The 21,578-nt window shown below is 50.7% G+C and overlaps 1 protein-coding gene and 1 pseudogene across 7 annotated transcripts in view; both read right to left on the reverse strand.

Annotated features, from left to right (window-relative positions):
• Positions 1-21,578, reverse strand: part of ARSG (arylsulfatase G) — a 90,966-nt gene that overhangs the window by 20,323 nt on the left and 49,065 nt on the right. For 5 of the 7 annotated variants that reach the window (XM_039859194.1, XM_039859195.1, XM_039859197.1 and 2 more), the window contains exons 3-9: positions 21,031-21,218; positions 19,285-19,332; positions 18,219-18,330; positions 16,176-16,313; positions 11,515-11,711; positions 10,452-10,532; positions 567-675 (exon numbers count right to left, since the gene is read on the reverse strand). In XM_039859194.1, coding sequence (XP_039715128.1) covers positions 567-675; positions 10,452-10,532; positions 11,515-11,711; positions 16,176-16,313; positions 18,219-18,330; positions 19,285-19,332; positions 21,031-21,218 — 873 coding nt within the window. The remainder of the gene's footprint in view (positions 1-566; positions 676-10,451; positions 10,533-11,514; positions 11,712-16,175; positions 16,314-18,218; positions 18,331-19,284; positions 19,333-21,030; positions 21,219-21,578) is intronic. The other 2 variants (XM_039859198.1, XM_039859201.1) reach the window with 1 other exon arrangement.
• LOC120600441 (uncharacterized) lies at positions 14,466-14,584 on the reverse strand (annotated as a pseudogene).

The raw sequence follows: 21,578 nt of genomic DNA on the forward strand, positions 1-21,578 counted from the left end.
TTCACTCTTTCTGTACCAGGCTGGTGGTGCCACCTCCTTCCCATCTCCCCTTTAGGGCAAGTAGACATCTCCATGCCTTTCTTGGGGTCATGTGATTGCCAATGAAATGCTGGCTTCACACAGCCACCCCTGGGACAACTGCCCTACCCCCATGGATGGATTAATTACAGCTCAAAGGATGACCTATTCCCTCCCATGAGCTCGGACCCAGGCAGAAGGAAACCCGGGCTGCTGCCCGCCCCCTGCTGCTGCTCTCTCTCCCTTCAGCAGACAGTGCCACCAATCAGCACTGAGGGCCATGAAACCCACCGAGTCCCCTCTTCACTCAGACATTAACTCAGAGGATGGCTTCAAAAGACTCCGCTGCCTAGCGCTTTAACTTTCACGTGCAGTTGCCTCTAGACTGATCCCTGCTGCTACATTCGGAGCTTTGGAACTGCCTGAGGACACCTGGGAAAGGCAGCTGGTGAATGAGGTCTCTCTCTTCCTGAAGTCTCTAACCACTCAAGCCTCCATGATTTTCTTGCTCTAAACCCCAACATCTAAAAGTTGTTCGGGTCTCATACCTTAACAAGGCGGTGCTGGTGACATTGACGGGGATTCTGCCAGGCCAGTAAGCCACAGCCGGGACCCGGTGCCCTCCTTCCCAGGTGGTCTGCTTGGCTGAACTTCCCCCTGAGAAAGGACAGGAAGCAGTTGGTTCTTTGACTGACAACTCAGGTCTTCTCTTGACCTCGGAGCTAGTCTCTGGGGCAACGGCCCCTCTGTAAGAGGACTCTCCGAGAGTTTCTGATGGTTATAGCAAAGGAGTGACTTCTTTTAGTAACCATCCATTTTCATTCAACTAGTTCATATCTTTCATTCTGTGCTTTTATTTCACTGGCCTCAACATACGTAAGCCGTTGCCTCAGTCACCCTTTATTCAATCACGTGACTTTATTTTTCGCACCTCACATTGTCCGGCTTATTGATTTGCTTATTGCGCATTTCCACACCATGAGATTTCATTGGTCTTTGGCACCCAAGACGTAGGTGCTTAACAAATGTTTGTTAAATACATGAACTTGTCTTCCTACTGATCACAATGTGATTGCCCGTTTAGGATGAAAAAATACAATTATTTGAGAAGAGAGAAAAGCAGAAACTTTCCCAGCTATTTGATCTGCCCAACGCCCAACAACTGATCTGGCATGGATTTTATTGTTGTATTTTGTTTTGCTTTGCTTTGCTTTCTTTTCCCTTGAATTCATGAGTTGTTCTCATGTTGTGGAGACAAGCATTAGTAATAGCTCTGACCTCCTGCCTCTCGGGGGGAGGTAAGAACAATCCATGTGCAATCTATGAATTTCCACTTTGGTAACTAAAGGAATTCTTTTTGAAACCACTAAGTCAAAAATGACCACCAGGATAATGATGACCAGCGGGCTGGAAGAGATGAGGTCATGCTTTATGGAAACATCCTGAATACATGTTGCGTCGAATTAGCCATGACCATCCCCACCACTCCCACACACACCCCACCCTCATCCTGGCTGAGCCAAGGATTCCACAAACTTAGCGTGTAGAAAGCCCTGCCAAAGCAAACATGTATGTGGCTCACACACGCCGCGGTCATGCAACTTCCTGGCTTGGACGGCGTGGACGCGAAAGCAATGGTGAGGAGAAAGGGCGGCGAGGCCAAGGCTCCTGTCCTCTGCACTCACACCGACCCTTTGATGTCCCTGACCTAGGACGCCACACCGGAAATGCTCAGCCTTCCCGGGATTTTCTCAGAACCAGCTCTGGGGTCCTCCAAGTGTGGAAGCAAGAAACGAAATAACTCCCCTCGTAAGAACGTTCACATTTGGGGGTGCGGGGCTCTTGAAACCAAGTGGAGTCGTGCAGGCTGAATAGGAAGCTCTTTGTCCTGGCCCAAGAGTTATCAAATACGTTCTTCCCATCGAGAGCCACACTTTCCGTAAATACATGCAAAGCCCACTCCCAATTCCATGGAACAGAGAATCCAGAACTGCAGAAAGGACGAAACCGTTCCCACACGGCTTTGGGGTGCATGACTTAGGCCGCAGCTTAAGGCCAAAGGGCAGGGAGGAAGAAAGCATCTCCGATCGCACGTGCCAGGGCTCTGCACATAATGCCACCCCCTGGAGGGGCATTTGTGTGGAAGCTTGGGGTGGAGATAGGCGAGGGCATATATGAAGCCTGCTTATTTGCATGTCCACGGTGCACAAGATTCAGACAGACTTGCTGAGCCTTTGAGGTCAGATGCCAAGGAAAGGTGAAAGCTTCAGTTCCAAGAGATGAGCCAACAGTTCTGAGTGTTGACCAGGAGGCAGGGGTGCATGCCTACTGTGGTGGGCAAGGGGCAGCAGCGTTGGCACACGGATGTCATCCGTGCCTCCAGGACGCTTTCAGAGTGGTCACTAGCCCCTAATTAATAAGCCTGCTAACTGGTCTCCACCACTAGGGGTTCTGCTTGTTTGAAACAACCTTTTGTGTTGCTCTTCCTCGGGCGGTTGACTTCCCAAAGTCGTTTTTCAGAGAAAACCGTTTCAATATGTTTGCCTTATAAGCAGAGGGTTGAAAGCCGGAGGAATTAGAAGGAATTTAGCCAGTTATAAAACCTGTATATGTCAACCAAGTGAGCGGTCCGCAGGCAAAGATTCAGGAACGAAGAGAGAGAAAAAAGGCTGGCTGAGCAAAGCCCCTCAGCGTGTCCACCGGTGAGCTGTTCCCCTCTAAGTCATCAAGACTGGCCAGCTAATGCTGGCTCCACCTGGGGCTCTGGCTTCAACAGAGAGACGTAACTATACACCCCAGCCACGGCCAGAGACTTGATGCTCTGAAAGAATTTATTTTAAAAATGTCCAGGGTGCGGGTCTTAAGTGTCCAATAATAAAAATACATATCCCTCCCAGTGCGGACACCATCTCACTCCACCAAATTCTTGTATCTCAGTGGCACTGCTGGGGATGGACAAACTTAACAGCTCCAACCAGCATTCTGTCTGTGCAGGTCCCACGGTTGTGGAGTCTGAGGAGCAGAAACATCTATCGGTGCTTGCTGTGGTTCACCTGCACCGGCGAAGGCTGAATCCCAGGATAGCTTCCCCCGGTCCCCTAGGACTCTCCGACTTAACGGAAACTCACTCCCAGTTAAATACCACGATAACCGTAGCAATATCATCACCTATTTACTGAGCCCTTCCTAAGCACCAAGTTAAGCACTCCTAAACCTAATGCTAAGTCCTTCTTTGCATTTACCTCATGTAATCCTTACGGCAACCCTGAGGGCTAGACCCATTTTTCAGATGAAGAAACAGAAGCTCAGAGAGGTTAAGCAATTTGCCCAAGGTCACACAGCTAACTGATGCCAGAGCCTGGATCTGAATCCAGGTTTAAGTGCACGGCCAGCATTACACCTTCTAGGACAGTGGTTCCCACCCATCTCTGAATGCATGTTAGAATCACTAAGGAGCATAAAAAAATACTCATGCCAAAGCCCCTCTGCCCCGGAAATTGTGATTTAATTAGCCTGGCATGGGGCCTGGGTACCCATCGATATCTTCTAAAGCTCTCCTGGTGACTTAAGGTGAAGAGCGGCCATTTCAGGAAAGAGAACAGGAGCAGAACAGGAAGTAGACACAATGCACTTCAAACGTAAATGTAGCCTGAGCTTGTAAGCGCAGATTTTAATCGCCCACATCCTTATACCTTTAAGACATCAGATCATAAATATGAACCTGTAAGTTATAATGAAAACAACAGAAAAGTCCATAGCTTCTATGTACGTTTTGATTCCGAAAGCTTTTCAGTTTAGATCAGCGTTAAGACCTTGATCAGTGGCATTGGCACATTAGAAGCGTTGGTTAGATATGGTTTTCTATTGAGAGTAGCATGTCTTGGGGTCACGAGAATGCATTTCAACGCACTTGTGGTTAGTTATGGCTCTAATTAAGGCAGAACCTCTTACTTAGAGCAATAAATATTTAGCCTCAGCAACCAAAACATAAACAGAACCATGATTCATGAATTTGCTTCCTCGCTCTTCCCCGGCTACGGAAGTGGCTGGCCTTCCCTGATGCATGGGGACAGGGCAGGCTGAGGAAGACTCGCTCAGCCTACGCTTAGGAACAGCAGTCTGTCCCAGAAAGGACACAAGAGTCACACTGACAGAAAGACAGGGTAGCTCGTAAGGAGGTTCACAAACGTCTCAGTATAGCAGAACCACTGAGAGAACCCCAGCAATCCTGATTTCATGAGTCCGGGGTGGAACAGATTCTAGGTGACTCCGACGCCAGGGTTCTGAGGGCCAGAGTTTGAGAAATGTTAGGAAGTAGGAAGTAGGAAGAGCCTTTGGAACAAGGCAGAACTCAGGTCTAGCTCTAAGGCCACCCCTTCTCATCGTGTGGCCTTGGGCAGCGTTCTTACCCTCCCTCAGATGCCATCTCCTCAGCCATGAAGGGGGAAAATAATTGTACTTATCTCTTGGGGTTGTGGGAAAAGTTACATTAAGATAACGTAAACTAAGTTCGGAGCAAGGTCCTTTGGCACAGTGCCAGCCATGGAAGGACCCAAACAAACGCCATCCAAAAAAACAAAGACCAAAGAACAAACAAACAAAAATTACCTACAGAGAGAGAAGAGCAGAAGTTGCAATGTGGCAGCTCACGCACTGAACTCAGCCCTCTGACGTTTGATTTGGAATGGATTTTTTTTTTTTAACCGACATTGAATGTGATTAGACAGGACTCTGTTCTCCAGTTTACTGCATCCCTGGCACTGCCCACACTGATGAAAATGAACATGTGTTCACTTTTATCACCTGCCTGGCCCACAAAGGCATTCGTATTTGTGATTCGGATGGAAGAACATGCCTGTTCTGAGGAGTGCACATTCTATAACCTTCTAAAGCAGCAGGCTTCGTTTCTAAATATAAATATGGGCCCTTGCCAAGGATGCCCAAAGCATACTAGTTTTCTAGAAACACAGGGCAGCCAGGCCTCTGTTGAGACCAAGGACTCTGGCTGGCCTGAGGGGTGGTCTTGAATGTGATGATAGGAACATTTCAAGTCTGGTGGCCCTAAAGGACACGCAATTCAACTTCTACTGGGTCCCTACCAGCTGGCCCTGCCCCAAACCAGGACCAACAGCCAACATCTCTTGTTCCTTGCTCCCTCACCCACCTCACCTCTGACCTTTCTCAACCCCACCCCTTACCCCAAACTGGACAGAAGGCCTGGGATGCAGGGCCCACTTCCCAGTAGGAAAGGTTATGCAACAACCTGATAGTATCAAATTACAAACAACCAAGGTCTCCTAGAAGCTGAGGATGCCAAATTCAACAGAATGTTTCCTCATCACCAGAGGGGAGGAAGGAACAGTTCTGGTCTTCAAATAAAACAAGAAAAAGACTTTCCAGACAGGAGCAGTCACTTAGGGGACAAACAAGGTGTTGGTTCTGTCCTGGGTAGGAAATGGGTCTGGAATGGGGAAAGGGACGGTCGCTCTGAGCCAGGCCTGAGCTGGGGCCCGTGGGCTTGGGGTCGGCGGTGGGCAGACACCTCATGTCCCCTTTGTTTGAGAGATGGCAGGGCCGCTCCGTGTGGTCCCCTGCTCCCCAGTTCGGTTTTGCCTCACCCCTGCAGGGTGCAAGCCGAGCCCAGGGGAGCACCCTCACGCCTGCACGGGGTAAAGAGATGACTCCAGGAGACGCTGCCTCATCCCCTCAGCTGAGCGAGGCAGCCTAGCCAGGAAAGGAAGGGGAAGACAAGGAGGGGGACCTGGGGGGCTGGGAACAGCGGAAGGCAGCACGTGGCCTGACGTAGCAGGCTGGCTGCAGGGAGGAAGAAGCAAGGCTCCGAGGACTGTTTGTCCTACTCCGTTGCGAAAACATTGTCTTCTCTCTTTCATCGGCTCTCGAGACTGGCTCCCTTACAGCAGGATGTGCAGACATCCCACTGATGAGGAAGCTGGGTGAGGAGGAGCAGGTGGTCCAGAAGGACACCAGCCCCCTCTTGACTGGAGCCCTTGGCCACACCCCTTCCACGTGGGGCTCTGCCTGGCTTCCCAGAGCCCCCAGCAGCATTCTGGGCAGAGAAGAGGAAAAAGTCTGTGGAACAGTTGACAGGAAGCTGGTCCAGAGAATGAGGAAAGGGAAGTGTTTACCCGTAGGCAAAATTTGCCTTCAGGACCTCCTGAGAAATGAAGAACACGGATCAGCCCCAGCCCCACCATGAATTCAAGTGCTGTGCCACTCAGATACCACATCGAACCGCGACATCCGTGCAAGGCCTTGCCCCGTGAAAGACTGTTATCTAGAGATAACTGAAATCCAGCTTCGGAGCGAAGTTTCCCAGGACAGAGGCCCAGAGCTCCTGGAAAGTCATCACGTGTTCTTTACATTGCCCGTGTCCTTCGGTAGGAAAACCTCTTTCCGGGCATTTTCTGATCCCCGTCATATGCTTCTCTTTGTGGGGTAGCCCCACTTTGTTTCAGCTGCGAGTAAAGAAACAGAGTCTTGTGGGGGTTAGTGGGGGCCAAGTGCAAGGCTGAGTGCTGCCCAGGCAACATCCCAGCTGATCCTCCCAACAGCCCAGCAAGGTGGGTCTGCCGCCCCAATTCACAGAGGAGAGAGCGGGCTGAGACGGAGCAGGGGGCCGAGGGGGCCAGGTCCCAAGCTGAGTCGAGATTCGAGCCCGACCTGGGCCTCCAAAGCCATTCGCTCTTTCCCCCTCTGCATTCTGCCTCCCATGGACTGAGAAAGATTCAGACTGTCTCAGGGGCTACACATTTTCCTTGACCACCACAAGGGCCAGAGAAGCAAAGCAGGATTCTCCGGATGGCCGAGTCGTCGGGTAGAACAAGGCGCGAGTCATAACAATCGTGGTGGGGAATGAGCGTGGCGGGCAGGGGAGGGGACAATGTGACCCCCCTCGTTATTTGGCCTCAGTTTCCTCATCTGGCCTGGAATAAAGATCACTGAGGTCTCTACCAACCCTGGCATTCTTCGAATGCAGGGAAATTCCTGGAGATTCTGTCACTCACTGCTCTCGCTTATCGCCCTGGGCTCAGTGGAAGCAAGTCTGTCCTTGCTCCCCTCCCTCAGTGACATTAGAGGGGTCTTTAAAAATTGAACCATGCGCCAGGAGGAGTGCGAAATGGGGGGCGTGTTTAGAGTGTACGAGGTTTTCCTGTGGGGTGCTGAAAGAGGACCTCGACGGAGGTGATAGTCATACAACACGGTGAACGCGCTAAACGCCGCTGGACACGTTCAAACGGCTGATTTCACGTCACGTAAATTTCACCTCCATTTTCAAAACTGAATAAGGTCGCTCTGACTCTTAAAATCCCGCCGTGAGTCCGTTTTCCTTTAGAATTAAGGCCCAAAGTGTTTGCCTGAAAGAAAAGACCTTTCTGTGCTGGCCCCGGCTTTGCCTTCGGCCTCGTCCCTCTCTGCTCAGACCTGCTCCCGACGAGCTGCACACACAGGCAGCTGTGCACCTCCTGCTGGCTTCTCCCCGCCCAGGTGGCCCAGAGCCCTCTCTCCTGCAAATCCCTGGCTGTTCCTTCAACACCAACCACTCGGGGAAGACTTCCTGTTTCCTCTCCCACTGAGTGAGAGGCCCCTGTGCTCCCTGCTGTCACGGAGTCCTTATCCTGTATTATAATGACCCGCTGATGTGTTTGCTCCCAGCACTGTCCAGTAGAACTTTCTGCCACGATGGAAATGTTTTATATTTGCACTATCCAATAGGGTAGCCACCAGCCACATCTGGCCTCTGGGCCATTGAAGTGTGGCTCGGGAACTGAATTTTCACTGCTAATTTTCACCCAGAATTCACACTGCTGACAAGTTCTCGGGTTGTACTGATGCTGCCGGTGCTGGGCCCGCATCTTCATAACCGCTGGTCGAGACCTGAAAGTTCTAGACTCGGATGACACTAGAATCAATACGGTCTAGATGTGGATATTCGAGGCTGGTGGTCCTCAAAGTGTGGTCCCTGGAAGCAGCCGTGTCAGCGTCACCTAGATGCTTATCGGAAATGCAACACCTCCATCGTCATCCCAGACCCGCTGGGTCAGAGCTGCATTTTAGCAGGTCCTCCGGGGACTGTCTGCACATTAAAGCCTGAGAAACACCGCTCTAGACTGTCACTCCTTAAAGCCAGGCGCTTTGTCGGTCTTTGTGTCCCCAGCACTGAGTACAGTTCCTGGCACATAGTAGGTGCTCAGCCAATGGAAGGAAAAGAGAGATGTAAGTTGCCCAGCTTGTCAATATGTTTCTCATAGGCCAAGGCTGTTCCCTTAAATGAAGGGGCCCCAGTCCCTGTCCTTAAACCGGTTCCACTATGTCAAAGCTGCCCCGTAAGGGCGGGAAGGGAGACAGGATAAGGCAGATCCTAAAACAGAGGGGAGGTCAGATGGGAGGTCATCTTTTGGGAAACAGCGATCTCCCCCACAGAGGAGCTACTTACTGAGAGACCCTCACCCTTGATCTCCAGGCCTTCTGGATTTTTATCCTTGAGAGTTTTGATTCTAGGCTTTCCAGCTGGACACTGATAATGGCAGCCTGGCCCGAGGGTGTCTCAGGCGCAGAGAGGAGGAACTGCCATCAGCTGGAGCAGAGAAACACTCCGGGCCTACACGGTATTTCTCTAGGCTGTTTTTGCAGGTGTGTTTGCACCCACTTCCAGTCCTGGCATCTTTTCCTGGTCTAGCACTCCAGGAACCAGAACCAAATTACAGCCTTCCTGAGCTGGAGAGAACCACAGAGATCGATATGTGGAGAGAAACACCACCCCTGGGAGATGAGGTGCCTGCTCACCGTTCAGGAGAAAGGGGGCAGCACCCACTTCTCTGACTCCCGACTCGACTCTCCTGACACAGAACGTGGCCATTGTCCCGGCAGCCACTCACTTGTAAAGCTCTCCAGGGATCTGATCCAAGGGACACCGGGTTAAAGTTGATAAATAAAATGGAATGACGAGCGAGTCCACCTGGCTCCCAGCCACAAGGAGCCCACATATGTGGGCCAGGCCCACGTAGGACCGTTCCTGTTCTAGGGACCTAGAAATATTCTACCAGACTAATACGAAAGGCACTTTGTGTCCTTTGACCTGGACAGCAGGGGGCCACAGATCAAGAGCTAGCCAGACAGCAAGGAAACCCAGCCCCGGGGGATAAACTCGCCAAGTCTACTTCCAAACCCCTTCGATATAAGCACCTTTTTAAAAAATCTGTTTTCATTTTGGGGGGGATACAAATAATACCAGTTCGTGGTGGGGAAAATCGACTTAAACCCTCCCGCCACTACCCCGAGGGAATTACTGCTCATCTTTTGTGACCTGTGTTGCCCTTCTCAACATTCTCCTGAGAATATGGATGTTTATTTTTTTATATAATAAAATTATACTTTAGATGTTGTTTTGTAACATGCTTTATTCACTGACAAGTATTTAATGTAAATGTTTCCAGGTCAATACTACCCAGCATTTCGGTGGTTCCTTAGTATTTCTTTAAGTGGATGTATCATAATCTCTTTAATACTCCTCTGTTGTTAGACCCTCGGTTTATAGAAAACTACTAAAAAAAAAAACAAAAAACAAAAAACACTGCAGTGAGCACCCTTTTACATACACCATTGTGCACTTGGCTAGTTATTTCTTTAGGACAAATTCTTAAAGGAGGAACTGAAGCGTCAACAGGCATGCGCCTTTTTCAAGCTTTGGTCCCTGATGCCAAACTGTCCCCAACATGGCTGCTCGCTCAGAAAGTGAAAGGCCTTGGGAAGAAAAGTTCTCAGAACAGATGGGCGCTGGGCTGGGAGCTGAAGGGTGTTTAAGCAGAGAAGGCCGGTGCGCAGCACGGTGATCAGCACCTTTAACTTTGGCAGCAAGCCTGGCTCGCGCCTCACAAACTGTGTGGTCCTGGGCGGGTTGCTTAGCCCCTCCGAGCCCCTCTCTCTCTTCGCCTGTAAATGACGATGAACCTACCCTTTCGTGACTGTAAGATTTAGAGAAAATGGATATGGAACCCTTCAGTAGGTGTGCACTACATATTTCTTGAATGGATGGAATGAACTAATGGTTGGATGGATGGAGAGATGACGTCTTAAAAAAAGAAGGAAAGGAGGAGTGAGGGCAGCAGGATGAAAGTCGAAGGAAGCACAGTGGTTGGAAGGTTGGTGGACTGGCTTGTCCGGAGGTGGCTGGTCCCCAGAGAGAGACCGAGGAGGAAGGAGAGAGAAGGGTGCTCCGGGCTGAACACAAACTCTCTCCGTCCCAATTAGTTTCTTCTCTGCCTCTCTGAATGGCCTGGTGGCTGGTGGGCAGCTTGTCCCTGTTTCACAATGATGTCCTAAGGCCTGTATAGGACATGATCCTCCCAGAGGCAGAATCCCCAGTCCCGGCCTGGGCCCAGCATCGGCAGGGGGATGCCGGCCAGGCCTCTTACCTTGACGAGCTTGCCACGATCCAGTGAAGGGGCCCACGCTGCCCGCCAGCTCACATTTCTGAGCCCATGGGCCGTTGTCTCCTAGAAACCAAAAGAAGCAACATGTAACAGTAAACAGGCTGGTGGACACGTTCACTAGTTCTCTCTCTCTCTCCCCACATCCCAGGCACGGCAGGGGACTGCACAGGAGAGGGACTTTGTGAAAACAAATGCGACTCTACCCTTGAAGAGCCACCCTTCAGATGAGGCTCTGCTGGGCTCTCAGAGACGTGGGCTTCCCCTCCCCCAGCTTAGCCCCATCTGGAGGCTCCTGCCTTACCCACTTGGAAGTGTGGGGTTAGCACTTCCATCACTGCTACTATTTATTGAGCACCAAAGATGTGCCCAGTACTTCACATCCATCATCTCGTGGTCCTCCGACATGCTATGGATGAGATTCTATTGTTAGCTTAATTTTGTGGATGAAGAAACAGAGGTTTAGAGAGATTGACCTTCCCGACAGCAGCACATAGCTACAAAGCCATGTCTCTATGCACCCCAAAGGCAGTGCTTTTAACCACTGCCCTTGTCCAGACAGGGACCTGCCCCCTCACACCACCCCGCCCCCCCGGCCACAATGCCTGTGTGGGCCCTCTAAATGGCTCACTAGTTCAGCTCCACTCAGCTAAAAGATGTGGCCTGGTGACCGGTGGCAACTGGTGTCTTTGGGACTGGGAGGATGGTAAAGAGGGAGTCTCAGAACAGCTCGAGGACTACACGGGCTCGCAGCGTCGAAGTCATTCATTAACAATTAAGAGCAATACCCAGATGGCCCTAACCAGCACATGAGGGGCCAGCAGGGTACCTGCTCTCTCTGGGCAAACCTTTCCAGGGGCTCAGCCTTGGAGGCCCCAATGGACAGGTACTCAGCATTCAAGCCAACAAACACCAGTAGGGCCCTAAGTTCAAAGCAAGCCCCCCACCCCATTAAAGAGGATCACTTGATGAGCCTCTGTTCTCCAGGGGCCACGTGCAGGGTTATCCATTAGATCTCTGTTAGGCTGGCTGGTTTTGACTACTTTACCTATAAACCAGAGGAATGTGTTTTCCTTGGCTGTGCAGTCAACTTTGTCTTTGATTTGACCCACCAGGCTGTCCATCTCCCGGAGGCCTGCAGCATATGGCGTGCGGCCCCGCAAGTCTGCTGATAACTGGGTCCCGGTTAAAGGCACGTGCATGTGGGCCAGGCCCACATAGAGCAGGAAAGGTCTTCTGCTGGTGCTGGAACAGGAAGCCAAAAGGTCACACTCCAGAAGGCTCTCTGCCTTGTCCAGGGTCTCTCTCTTGCCTCAGAGAAAACCCCCAGAATACCTTCTGCCTCATGCGTTCAGGGAGTGCGCATCTGTCTAGAACCTTCCTAGGATATGTGGAGATCATCTGGTTAGCCAATGAGAACCTGAGAGGAACTGTAATAATCGTTACTGCTCTTTAACATTGACTGTGAGCTTGTTAAATGGGACGCATGTTGTTTAAATTCATTCTCATAATAACCCCACATTCCCTTCTTCAGGAGAAGCTTCAGAGGCTTAGGGAGACCAAAGGACTTGTCCAGGGTTACACATTAATGAGTGACAGAGTCTGGATTCCAGCTGACATCCGGCGGAGAAGAAAGCCTTTGCTCTTAACTGCTGCACTCTAAAGTCCAGTGCAAACATATTTTTAAATTTTAAAATCTGCTCTCTGCGGCATCCAGGCCATCACATCCATTCCCAGACTCAGCTCTTCCTAAGAGATGAATGAATGACTCACGTTGACCACAGGAAATGCCAAGCATGCACATGACCGCCTGAGCACATCTAGATCAAGGGTCTATTAGAGACCCAGGTGCCCAGCCACCTACTCTAACCCTGAAGACTCCACTGGCGGTGTGTTGGGAGCTGGGTGGACTCTGCTTCCTGTCTGTGCCCCACCCCCATTCCCAGGCAAAGAGCAGGATCGAGGGCAGCTGCAGAACCACCTCTCTCCTCCTGCAGCGGGGACCCTGGGTCTCTCTGAAATGGGCTGTTGCAATAGCCACTCCCCCCCACAGTTCACCACCCGCCTCTGGGCCACGGTGGTACAGCCTTCTGCCTCCTCCGACCACAAGTCCTGGATCACTTCATCCTCCCTGCCCCTTACAGTACTGATCGGTGTCGATAATACACCTCCACTAAAACCAACTTCTTACACACCTGTTTCCCCACTAGCCTGGGAGCTACTCAAAAGTGGTTAGGTCAAGTCCCTCCCTCATCATTCATTCATGCAATGAACATTTATTAAGAGCTCCAACTAGGCCCCAGGAATGAGGGACAGAGTGACAAACGTGATAGATATGATTTCCACCTTCTTGGAGCTTAACAACCAAATGGGACCATGAGGGAGAAAAATGCAACTAAAAAAGTCAATCAGATCATTATTTACAAATGAGAAGTGTGATGGGGTGAAATTCGGGTCCTGGGTCAGGGGAGGCAAACTGAGCTTGGGGGAAGGAGAGGGGAGAGATCCCCAAGATACTGGGGTCTGAAGAACGAGGGGCTACAGGTGGGCTGTGCTGATGGCCACTCAAGGCAGACGGAACGGCTCTGGGGCGAGGCTACGGAGGGAAGGCCTCGGGTCCCACTGCTTCACCATTCATTGGTTCGTTCCTTTCCTCGCTCGTTATTCATCCAGATATTCAGGTGGGAGAAAGATGAAGGAAGAAGAATGAGAATGGCCTTCTAGCTGGCCCCAGAGCCCCGAGGCAGACGCAGGGTGCTGGGGCTCAGGTGTGAGCTGAGCAAGGGGAAACGTGGAGGGGCAACGCCACACGGGGAGGCACAGACCAGCATGCAGGGGAGCCCTGCAGGGGAAGGGCCTGAGCCAAGCAGCAGAGGGAACCGAGCCCATGACGCGGGTCCTAGGCTCCAGCCCAGAAAGGCAGGGCGCATCTTTCATCGGGCACCTGTAGGACCTGGTCCTAAATGGCGAACGCGCTGGAATGTTGACTGTGCTCTCTGGCTGCAAACATCCTGAGCTGCTGCTCATACCTGTGGCCAACACCCTCATCCCTGTCACACTCTTACCCCTTATTTGGCTTCAGTGCACAGTCTCAGACCCTGTAGGAAGCAGAGGCCCGGCTGGCTGTGACCCAGGAGCCATCTGCTCTCTCTGTTTTTGCCAATTCAGAACTCTGTCTGCTGCTTCAAAAACCCAAATCAAGGATTAGCTTTCAATGGCCCTGTAGGTGAAGGGGTCTCAATTCAAGTAAAGATCTGAGTAAAACTTTTGAAGAAGTCCTAGGGCGGGTCCCTTGCTGAGAGAGCAGGATGCCTTACTCTAGGGACCCTGGTAGCTTTGCCACACAGGTCCAGGTGGGGGCAGGGCCACGTGGGGTCGGAGGTCATGGAGGAGAAAGGAGCACAGGCCTGGGGGCCTTTTCTGCTGACACTCCAAACACCGCGAATGAACTGGCAAGTCGAATCCCAAAGAAGTCAGCATGCCTGTTACGTTAAAAGCCAGTGGGATGCATGTGACTTTTCACTTAATAACTAATTAACAAATCAGCAAACTCTTTACCTTTTTCACATGATAAAGGGAGTGTTGATTTGTCTGTCTTTTACCTGATTAACGGAGCGGCGGATAAACAGCACCACGCTCACTTCAGAGAGAGCAGTAAACAGTCCCTGGTCCCCGGCCAGCTGCCACTGCTCCCTCTGAGGGCGCTGTGCTGTTAGAGGCTCCATGAAGGCAGAGGTGGCCAGCACCACCAGCCATGAAGCACTCACCTGTCACGGGCCACAGGGCCTGAAACCATCTCAGAGCTCCAGGGAGCTCAACTCTCCCGACGGGAGAAGGGCCTTTCCCCTTTTCCTACCAGCTGCCCGAACAGAAGCCAGTGTTTTTCAGAAAGCCCCAAGGAACTGGTCAGATGCCGTCTCTGAAACTCCATGGGGCTTCTCTGCAGATTTAGGCTTTAAGTAGGTTATATATATATATAATATATATATATTTTTTTAATGCCTACAGCCCCTGGTCTTCCTAGGTGGTCTCCCATCCAAGTATTAACCAGGCCCGACCCTGCTTAGCTTCCGAGATTAGACAAGATTGGGCACGTTCAGGGTGCCATGGCTGTAGGCAGGTTTTATTATCAAGAAAACATGGATGGATCTGCTACCATGCTGCCTCCACCCTCCCCGCTGCCCTTCTCTCTAGAAAAGTCCAACATGGTTGAGCAAGAGGGGGTTCTTGCCGTTCGAGGAGCTGGTGCGATCCATCCCTTTTTAATTCCACACAAGTGGGCAAGCGTGCAGCTCATTTTTTCTTCCCCACTTAGGCTACGTCTGTGGAAAATACTAAAGGACTTACTGGCGACTGCTCCGCTGTCCTTGAGGAGCTTGCACTGGGACAAGGATGAGAGGAACACACGAGGGATCATTAGAAGGCAGCAGGAGGGCAGCTGCAAAGGGCCAGGACATGGCCTGAGGTGGCAGGGAGGAGTGACTGCATGCGCGCACACACGGGCGTGTGCGTGCGCCCCCATGGTCTCTGTGTGTGCACCCAAGGTGAGTGCACCCTATTTGGGAGTGGTCCACGCTTTCATAACACCCACTCTCTGCCCTGACCTGACAGAGGTTGCGAAGCAGCAGCCCTCACACACGTACGACTTGTTAGACACGCCCTGTGCTATGGTTCTGCTTTTTGTTATTTTTAATTAGTCGTTTCTAACATTGAAAGATCAGGAGATTTCACTCAAGGGCCAGGTCTCCTGTCTTGTGAAGTGGGAAGCCACGACAATCCTGGCTCCCATTCCCACAAAGAAGCAACGGGCAGCTGCAGCCAGGTAGCCACTGCCCACCTTATATGGGGAATGTGCGTTCACGTTTACCTCAGGCCCCACCATTCCCTAATGCCTTATGCGCAGCCTGCTTTCCTCTTGAAGGCTACCTACCTGGGCTCTGTAGATGCTGGAATTTGTAAGCCCTGTGGGTTACACTGAATAATAGCCCCCAAAGATATCCAGGGTCTAAACTCTGGAGTCTGTGTTACCTTACATGGCAAAAGGGACTTGGCAGAAGCATAATTAAAGATCTTGAGATTGGGAGATTATCTCGGGCTGTCCTGGTAGATCCTAAATGTAATCACAAGTGTCCTTATGAAAGGGAGACGGAGGGAGATTTGACTACAGAGAAGGAGAAGGCAAAGAGACAGCAGAAGCAGAGATAAGAGAAATGGGGCCACAAAGCAAGGCGGCCAGCAGCCACCAGAAGCTGCAAGAGGCAAGGAACGATTCTGCCCCAGAGCCTCCGGAAGAAAACAGCTCTGCCAACGCCTTAATTTTAGTCCCTACAACTCCAGGTCTATAGGAGAATAACCTGCTGTTGTTTTAGCCAATGCGTTGGTGATAAGTCTGTTACGGAAGCAATAAGAAACAAACACACCCTGCCAACTAATAAACTCGACGAATGCCCGAGGGCCCGGAATACAGCGGACAAACCCTGCCCTCGCGGGAGAGACCAGCAAGACCCACAGTGGAGCGTATCTCAGCAGGAACATGGGTAAGCCCAGGGACTGTGAGAACACGCCTGCTTTCCAGCTTTGTTTACAGGAGAGAGGCAAGCATGCATCTTTGTTCGACAGTTGGAGTCCGCCATGGCTTTGCGGAGTGCTCAGGCCAGGGGACGTGGCGGGCGGGAGTGGGGGCACCCCTGGGGCCAGGGCCCCCCTTACCTGGCACGCTGGATGAACTGAGTAGCTTTCTCAGCGTACTTCTGCGCAAGGCTGCTCAAGTTCACGGGCTGCTCCACGATGCTCAGGTTTTCATACAGAGGAAGGGCCACGTCGGTGTAGCAGTCCCTGTCAGTGCTCCTGGGTGGAAACCACAGACGGCAGAGTATTCATCTAAGTAGTTACAGGATAGGAGAAAATGCTTTAATGCAGCGATGCACATAAATACAAAACATTTAATAGCCTGGCGTCAAACGGTTCTTCTAGTCGGCCATTTCCTCCAAGTGTAAAATCAATATAATACCTTCTTCCATTCCCTTCGAATAGATGCAGATGCTCCTTGGACAAGCCTGGCCATTCTCTAAGGTTCACAGAGACTTTTCTGAGCTGGAAACATTATTACCCCCATCTTGCTGGGAGAGAGACCGAGGTCTAAACAGACTATGTTACTCAAGCAGAGTCCACATAGCCGATCAGTAGCCCATCCTTGGCTTTTTCCACTGTCTTCCCTAAAAGATGACTTCTGTCTATGGGGTGCTACTTCATGTGACACGACATCTGACAACAGGACAGATAGCCAGGGATAATTTTTAAATCTCAAATCATGTTTAGAGAATTTGAAGAAACTTTAGCAATTGAAAACAAGTTGGCGGGCGAACCAATTCTATCTCCCAGAAAACTCAAGCTCGGCCCCTGGTGTTACAGATCGAAATGAATCTGACGCAAGAACACTTCATCAGTGTGGCTGAGAAATCCCTCTGGCCATGACCTTGACTTTTCTTAACTGAAGAATGGTATTGCCCTTGTTACAGAGGTAATGGAAGAACTAAATGAAATAACAATGGTTAGTGCTTTTTACACTGATCAATATTCTAGGAACTCGATAAAAACTCAAGCCCTCTGTCTGGGAGAGAGACAAAAAGCAGAGGTAACAGGAGGCCTTTCTGGGCGAGAAATGTTCCTCATGGTACAGGGATGGATTTGGGAGAAAATAAGCCCCTGTCCCACTACATGCACACACACACCCAGACTGAGTCTCCATCTCTACCTCTTACAACTCCAGGGTGACCTGGACAACAAGGTATGCTTCCTTACCTGTGAAATCCAGATAAATACCTGCCTCACACAGTGGATTGCAGATAAGGATACAGAATGCCTGGAATGTATCAATTTCTCAATAAATGGCCATTATTATATTAACCGTTGTGTTATTAATGAGCCAACTGAGACGTGTTTTCCCCAAGCTCAATCACCTGTAACCTTATAAATAACCACAGTGTGGTCTGAACCTGCAGAGCATGTGGTTTGCGTTGCTTTATCACCTGAACACAGTTTATCACCTTCTTCTGATAATGAATGTTTCGCATGCTCATTAAAGAATTATGGAAAATGCAATGAGAAAGGAAAAAAAATGAAAACCCCTAATCCCGTAACTAGAGTGAATGACCCATTGTTAACCATTTTGGCATAGTTCCTTTGAGTCTCTCTTGATAGGGCTATAAAGGCATAAATAATACAGAGACAGTTAAGGTCACACTGTTGATGATTTGTTTCCTGTTTTGTTTTTTTTTTACTTACTATTATATTGTGAGCATTTCCCCATTTCATTGAATATGTTTTTAAAACATCCTGTTTGGTGCTTGCATGGCACTCCAATGTCAGAATGAAGGCTTATTTGTAGGGGCGGGGGCTGAGGTGAAGCTCGTAAAGAGCCCTGTGCACTTTCTGTCTCTCTCTAGCCCTCCTTACGTCCAGTGTCTGGGCCAGGTGAATGGCCCAGGAGCAAAGCCAGCGGGCAAAAGAGGAGGGGAGCCCCACCTACGTGAGGCCGTGGCAGTACCGAGCTCTCCCCAGCTGAGCTAAACCGTCCAAGGAACCGAGGAAATTGCAATAAAAGAATTTTGTCGACCTCATATCTGCTAAAAGTTTTTTTTTTTTTGCACTTTTCTTTTGCTGTCTCAACTGTGCACTGTCAGCCTCTCTCATTTCCTCCTGATGGACACACCCTAAGGTTTTCGCCTTGCTCTGGAGCCCATAACCAATTACCTTGCTGGTCTCTCACCCTGTGGACACGCCGGACAAGGAGGGTGGTTGTAGCCTGGGGTATCCGTGCAGCCCATATCATGGCTGTATGGGATCCCAAAGTAGTAATCAAAACCTGGAAGAGAGGCCACTGGTTAGCACCCCACCTGGCTTCTGTCCTATGAGCCTGCATTCTTACACCCAGGACAAAAATTTAATTTTCCATGATTTAATACTGCAGTGCTGTGGAGTACGTAATTAAAAGAGGATTTGATTCATATCCCTTTGTAGTATGCAAAGAAAACATTTTGCTGGGTCCTGGCTGTAAGATTAGATTTACAAAACGTCTCATGATTAGTTAACCCAGAGTGGGAGAAAGTAGAGAGAATTAATACACACTTAACCATTCCCAGTGCAACTACTGACACATTTAAGAAGTAATTGGTGAAAATCTAGTATATGCATGATACTTTGAGGAATAAAAGAATAAATTCGGACCTCAAAAGACTTCCTGTGTGATGAGAAAGTAAGATGTATAGATTAAACTGTAAGAGATCGATAATCAGTAAGCCAACAAGATTGATCAGAGGACCAAAGTACCCCCAGCTGGGGTGGGGTTGGGGCAGAAATCTCAAAATGCTTCTCGTAAGAGACAGCATTTCACCTAAGATTCAGAAGGCTGGCAGGACTAGGCTTGGGGCGATCGGGTGGCAGTGGGGGAAAGAAGGAGGTGAGAGTTAAATTGAGACCTGAAGACGTTGTGTTGGCTTTTTCTGAAATCCTCTGGACCTCACAGCGCCAAAATGTTCCCTGGAATGAGGTCAGGGAGGAACGAGGTCAGGGAGAACACGGATGGACTCAAGATGGCGAGCCAGAGGGCAGAAAGGAACCAAGGAGGGGGACAGGAAAGATGCCAGCAGAGAGGGCCATGAGACCTAGGGGTTCCCAGGGTACCCAAACGCACCCAAGTGACACTGTGAGCAAAGATGTCCTAACTTCGGAGAGATGCCCACAGAGCAGGATGGCTTAAATGTTAACGGAGCCCTTTTACACAGAAGTCTTTATTTTCTGTTCCCCAAAGAATTCTTACCGCGGAAGTAGGGATGATAAGAGCTGTGATGCCCAAGATGCCATTTGCCTGTAGGAAAACGAGAGAGACACTTTCAGAGGAATCCCCACGGGGGCTTCTCGGTCCCTCTGGGGAGCTAATCACGCACCCAGTTCTCCAGCGTCATGGCCCTTTACGGCTGACAAGCAAAGGGAGGCTGAAGACGCCTTGTGAACGCCAACCCTCACTCTCTGGGACCGAGAGGGAGTGCACAGGAAGACAGAGAGCAAGCCAGGATGACGCGGTACCCACACGGGAGAGACAGGCCATGACCGGGAGCCCCTCAAAGAGGTTTCCGTGCACAGGGCAACCCCACATAACCCACCGCTCCCTTCACTCTGCCCTCCTGGGCTGCGGCCCTGCGAAGGTGCAGCCCAGGGTACAGGTGCATGCCCCGCATAGTCTCAGAGATACCCGGGTCCCGCCTGGTGTCATCGCCGTCCTCTCTGGCCGACATCAGCAGCCTGCAGAAGCTGAACACGAAACTGCCTCCCGCTACAGTTCAAGTGCAGAGACACCCAGCGAGCCAGCGCATGGAGAAACAGACACACTGCAGCTCCTCGCTCTGTAAATGCTTAAGGTCCGGGGAGAATAACTGGCAAGCGTGCCAAGAGCTCTGATAATGTTGGAATTCTCTGGCCTGCTATTTCTGCTCTAAGTAAAGACCCCAGGGAAGTCACCCGCAAGGCAAAGGGGCAAAGAAATGAATGTGGTACAAAGATCTAAACAGTCGGACGATTGTCGCAGTCCTGTTTGTCAGCACACCCTCCTTCGCCACGTCACGTGTGGAGGAGAGGCAGGAAACCCACTGGACCCAGCTCTCGGAGAGTCGGAATAACAAGCACAGGCAGCCTGAGGATGCTACTGGCATGGCTGGGTTGTCTCAGCCTCTGGAGGGGACACCGGCAGTGAAGCAAAGCATAAGGACAAGGCTGGACCAGACACACCTGTCTACATCCACCTGCTCCAGGTGAGGCAACACTGCACAAGTCTCTTCAATGTCTGAAACTCAGTTTTCTCACATGGTCAATGGGGGAAATCATAAACTTAGGAGGCACCGGGTTATCCTGATGCATTTAAACGCTTAGCCCAGGGCCTGGCACAAAAGAAATACCCAGGAAGAGGCGTTTAGGAAAACTGAAAAGAGAAGGAAGCTGTTGGAGAGTGTGGCGGACGCAGCTGGCTGCCTGCCCCGCACCCATGTCTACACTCATCCGGCTCAGAGACCTTCGGTTTTGTTCAGTCCAAGTCATTCGTTATAATCCCGATCCTCAGCTCCCGCCGATAAGATTCAAGGGCATTTCCGGGGCTGAGAAGACTTGCTTTCCTGATAAAAGTGAACAAACGGGGCTGGCCTCCCCTGTCTTTTTCCTTCCTTGAAGCCCAATTATGGTTAGTGGTACTGAAGCCGCCATGTTGCAGCCATAAGGCAACTCACGAGGACAAGAAAGAAACGATTTTTCTGAGCAGCCAAGCCGGTGAGAGCAAACACTTGCCTTTAAGCTTGTTACAATGCGGGAAAACAGCTCAGATATGGTTTATTCCATGGTTAGCTGTTTTCAATTACTTATCACCGAAAGCATTCCTAACTTATACAGCAAGAAAGAAACAAAAGCGCACACACGAGCAGACGAGGTGGCAGCGTATTGGGGCTACACCAACACGAAGCAGCCGGCACAGTAAATGCAGCGGGAGACGTGACCCCGGGCCTTGGGGCGCCAGTGTTACCTATCATTCCGGTGACATAGCCCGCCTGCTGCAGCACCTCGGCCAAGGTGGTCTCGTTGAGTGGCAGGCCCCCCACCGAGGTGACCGCAAAGTTGTGCGTGACTCCGTTGCGAAGGCCGAGCCGCCCGGTGAGCAGGGACGCCCGGGAGGGCGAGCATGTGGAGGCGGCCGCGTGGAAATCCATAAATCTGCACGGAAAAGAGAGTGGCGGAGATCTCGCCAGCCGCAGGAAGCCAGGCCGAGGGAAAATTCCATTCCCACTCCGTCCTTGAGATTCCAGTGCTGGGAAAAAGCTCGAAGGTCACCCCGTCACAGAACAGGTAAAGAAAAGGAAGCCAGAGAGGTGATATGACTCAGCCAAGATCACACAAGTAATTCAAATCGATTTAATCCCACATACTCAGTTGGTCCTCTGATTTATTTAAAGAGTCCATATTTCGAATTCACCTACTAAGTTTATTTGTAACCCCAAAATCAATACTCGTGACTCTTAAGCCGTTATACACGGCCCCACGCAGACCCCATGCGAGAAATCTGAGTCACCCAAC

The sequence above is a fragment of the Pteropus medius genome, unplaced genomic scaffold (genome assembly GCF_902729225.1).
Source record: "Pteropus medius unplaced genomic scaffold, Ma_sr-lr_union100, whole genome shotgun sequence".
In the NCBI taxonomy this organism is placed as follows: Eukaryota; Metazoa; Chordata; class Mammalia; order Chiroptera; family Pteropodidae; genus Pteropus; species Pteropus medius.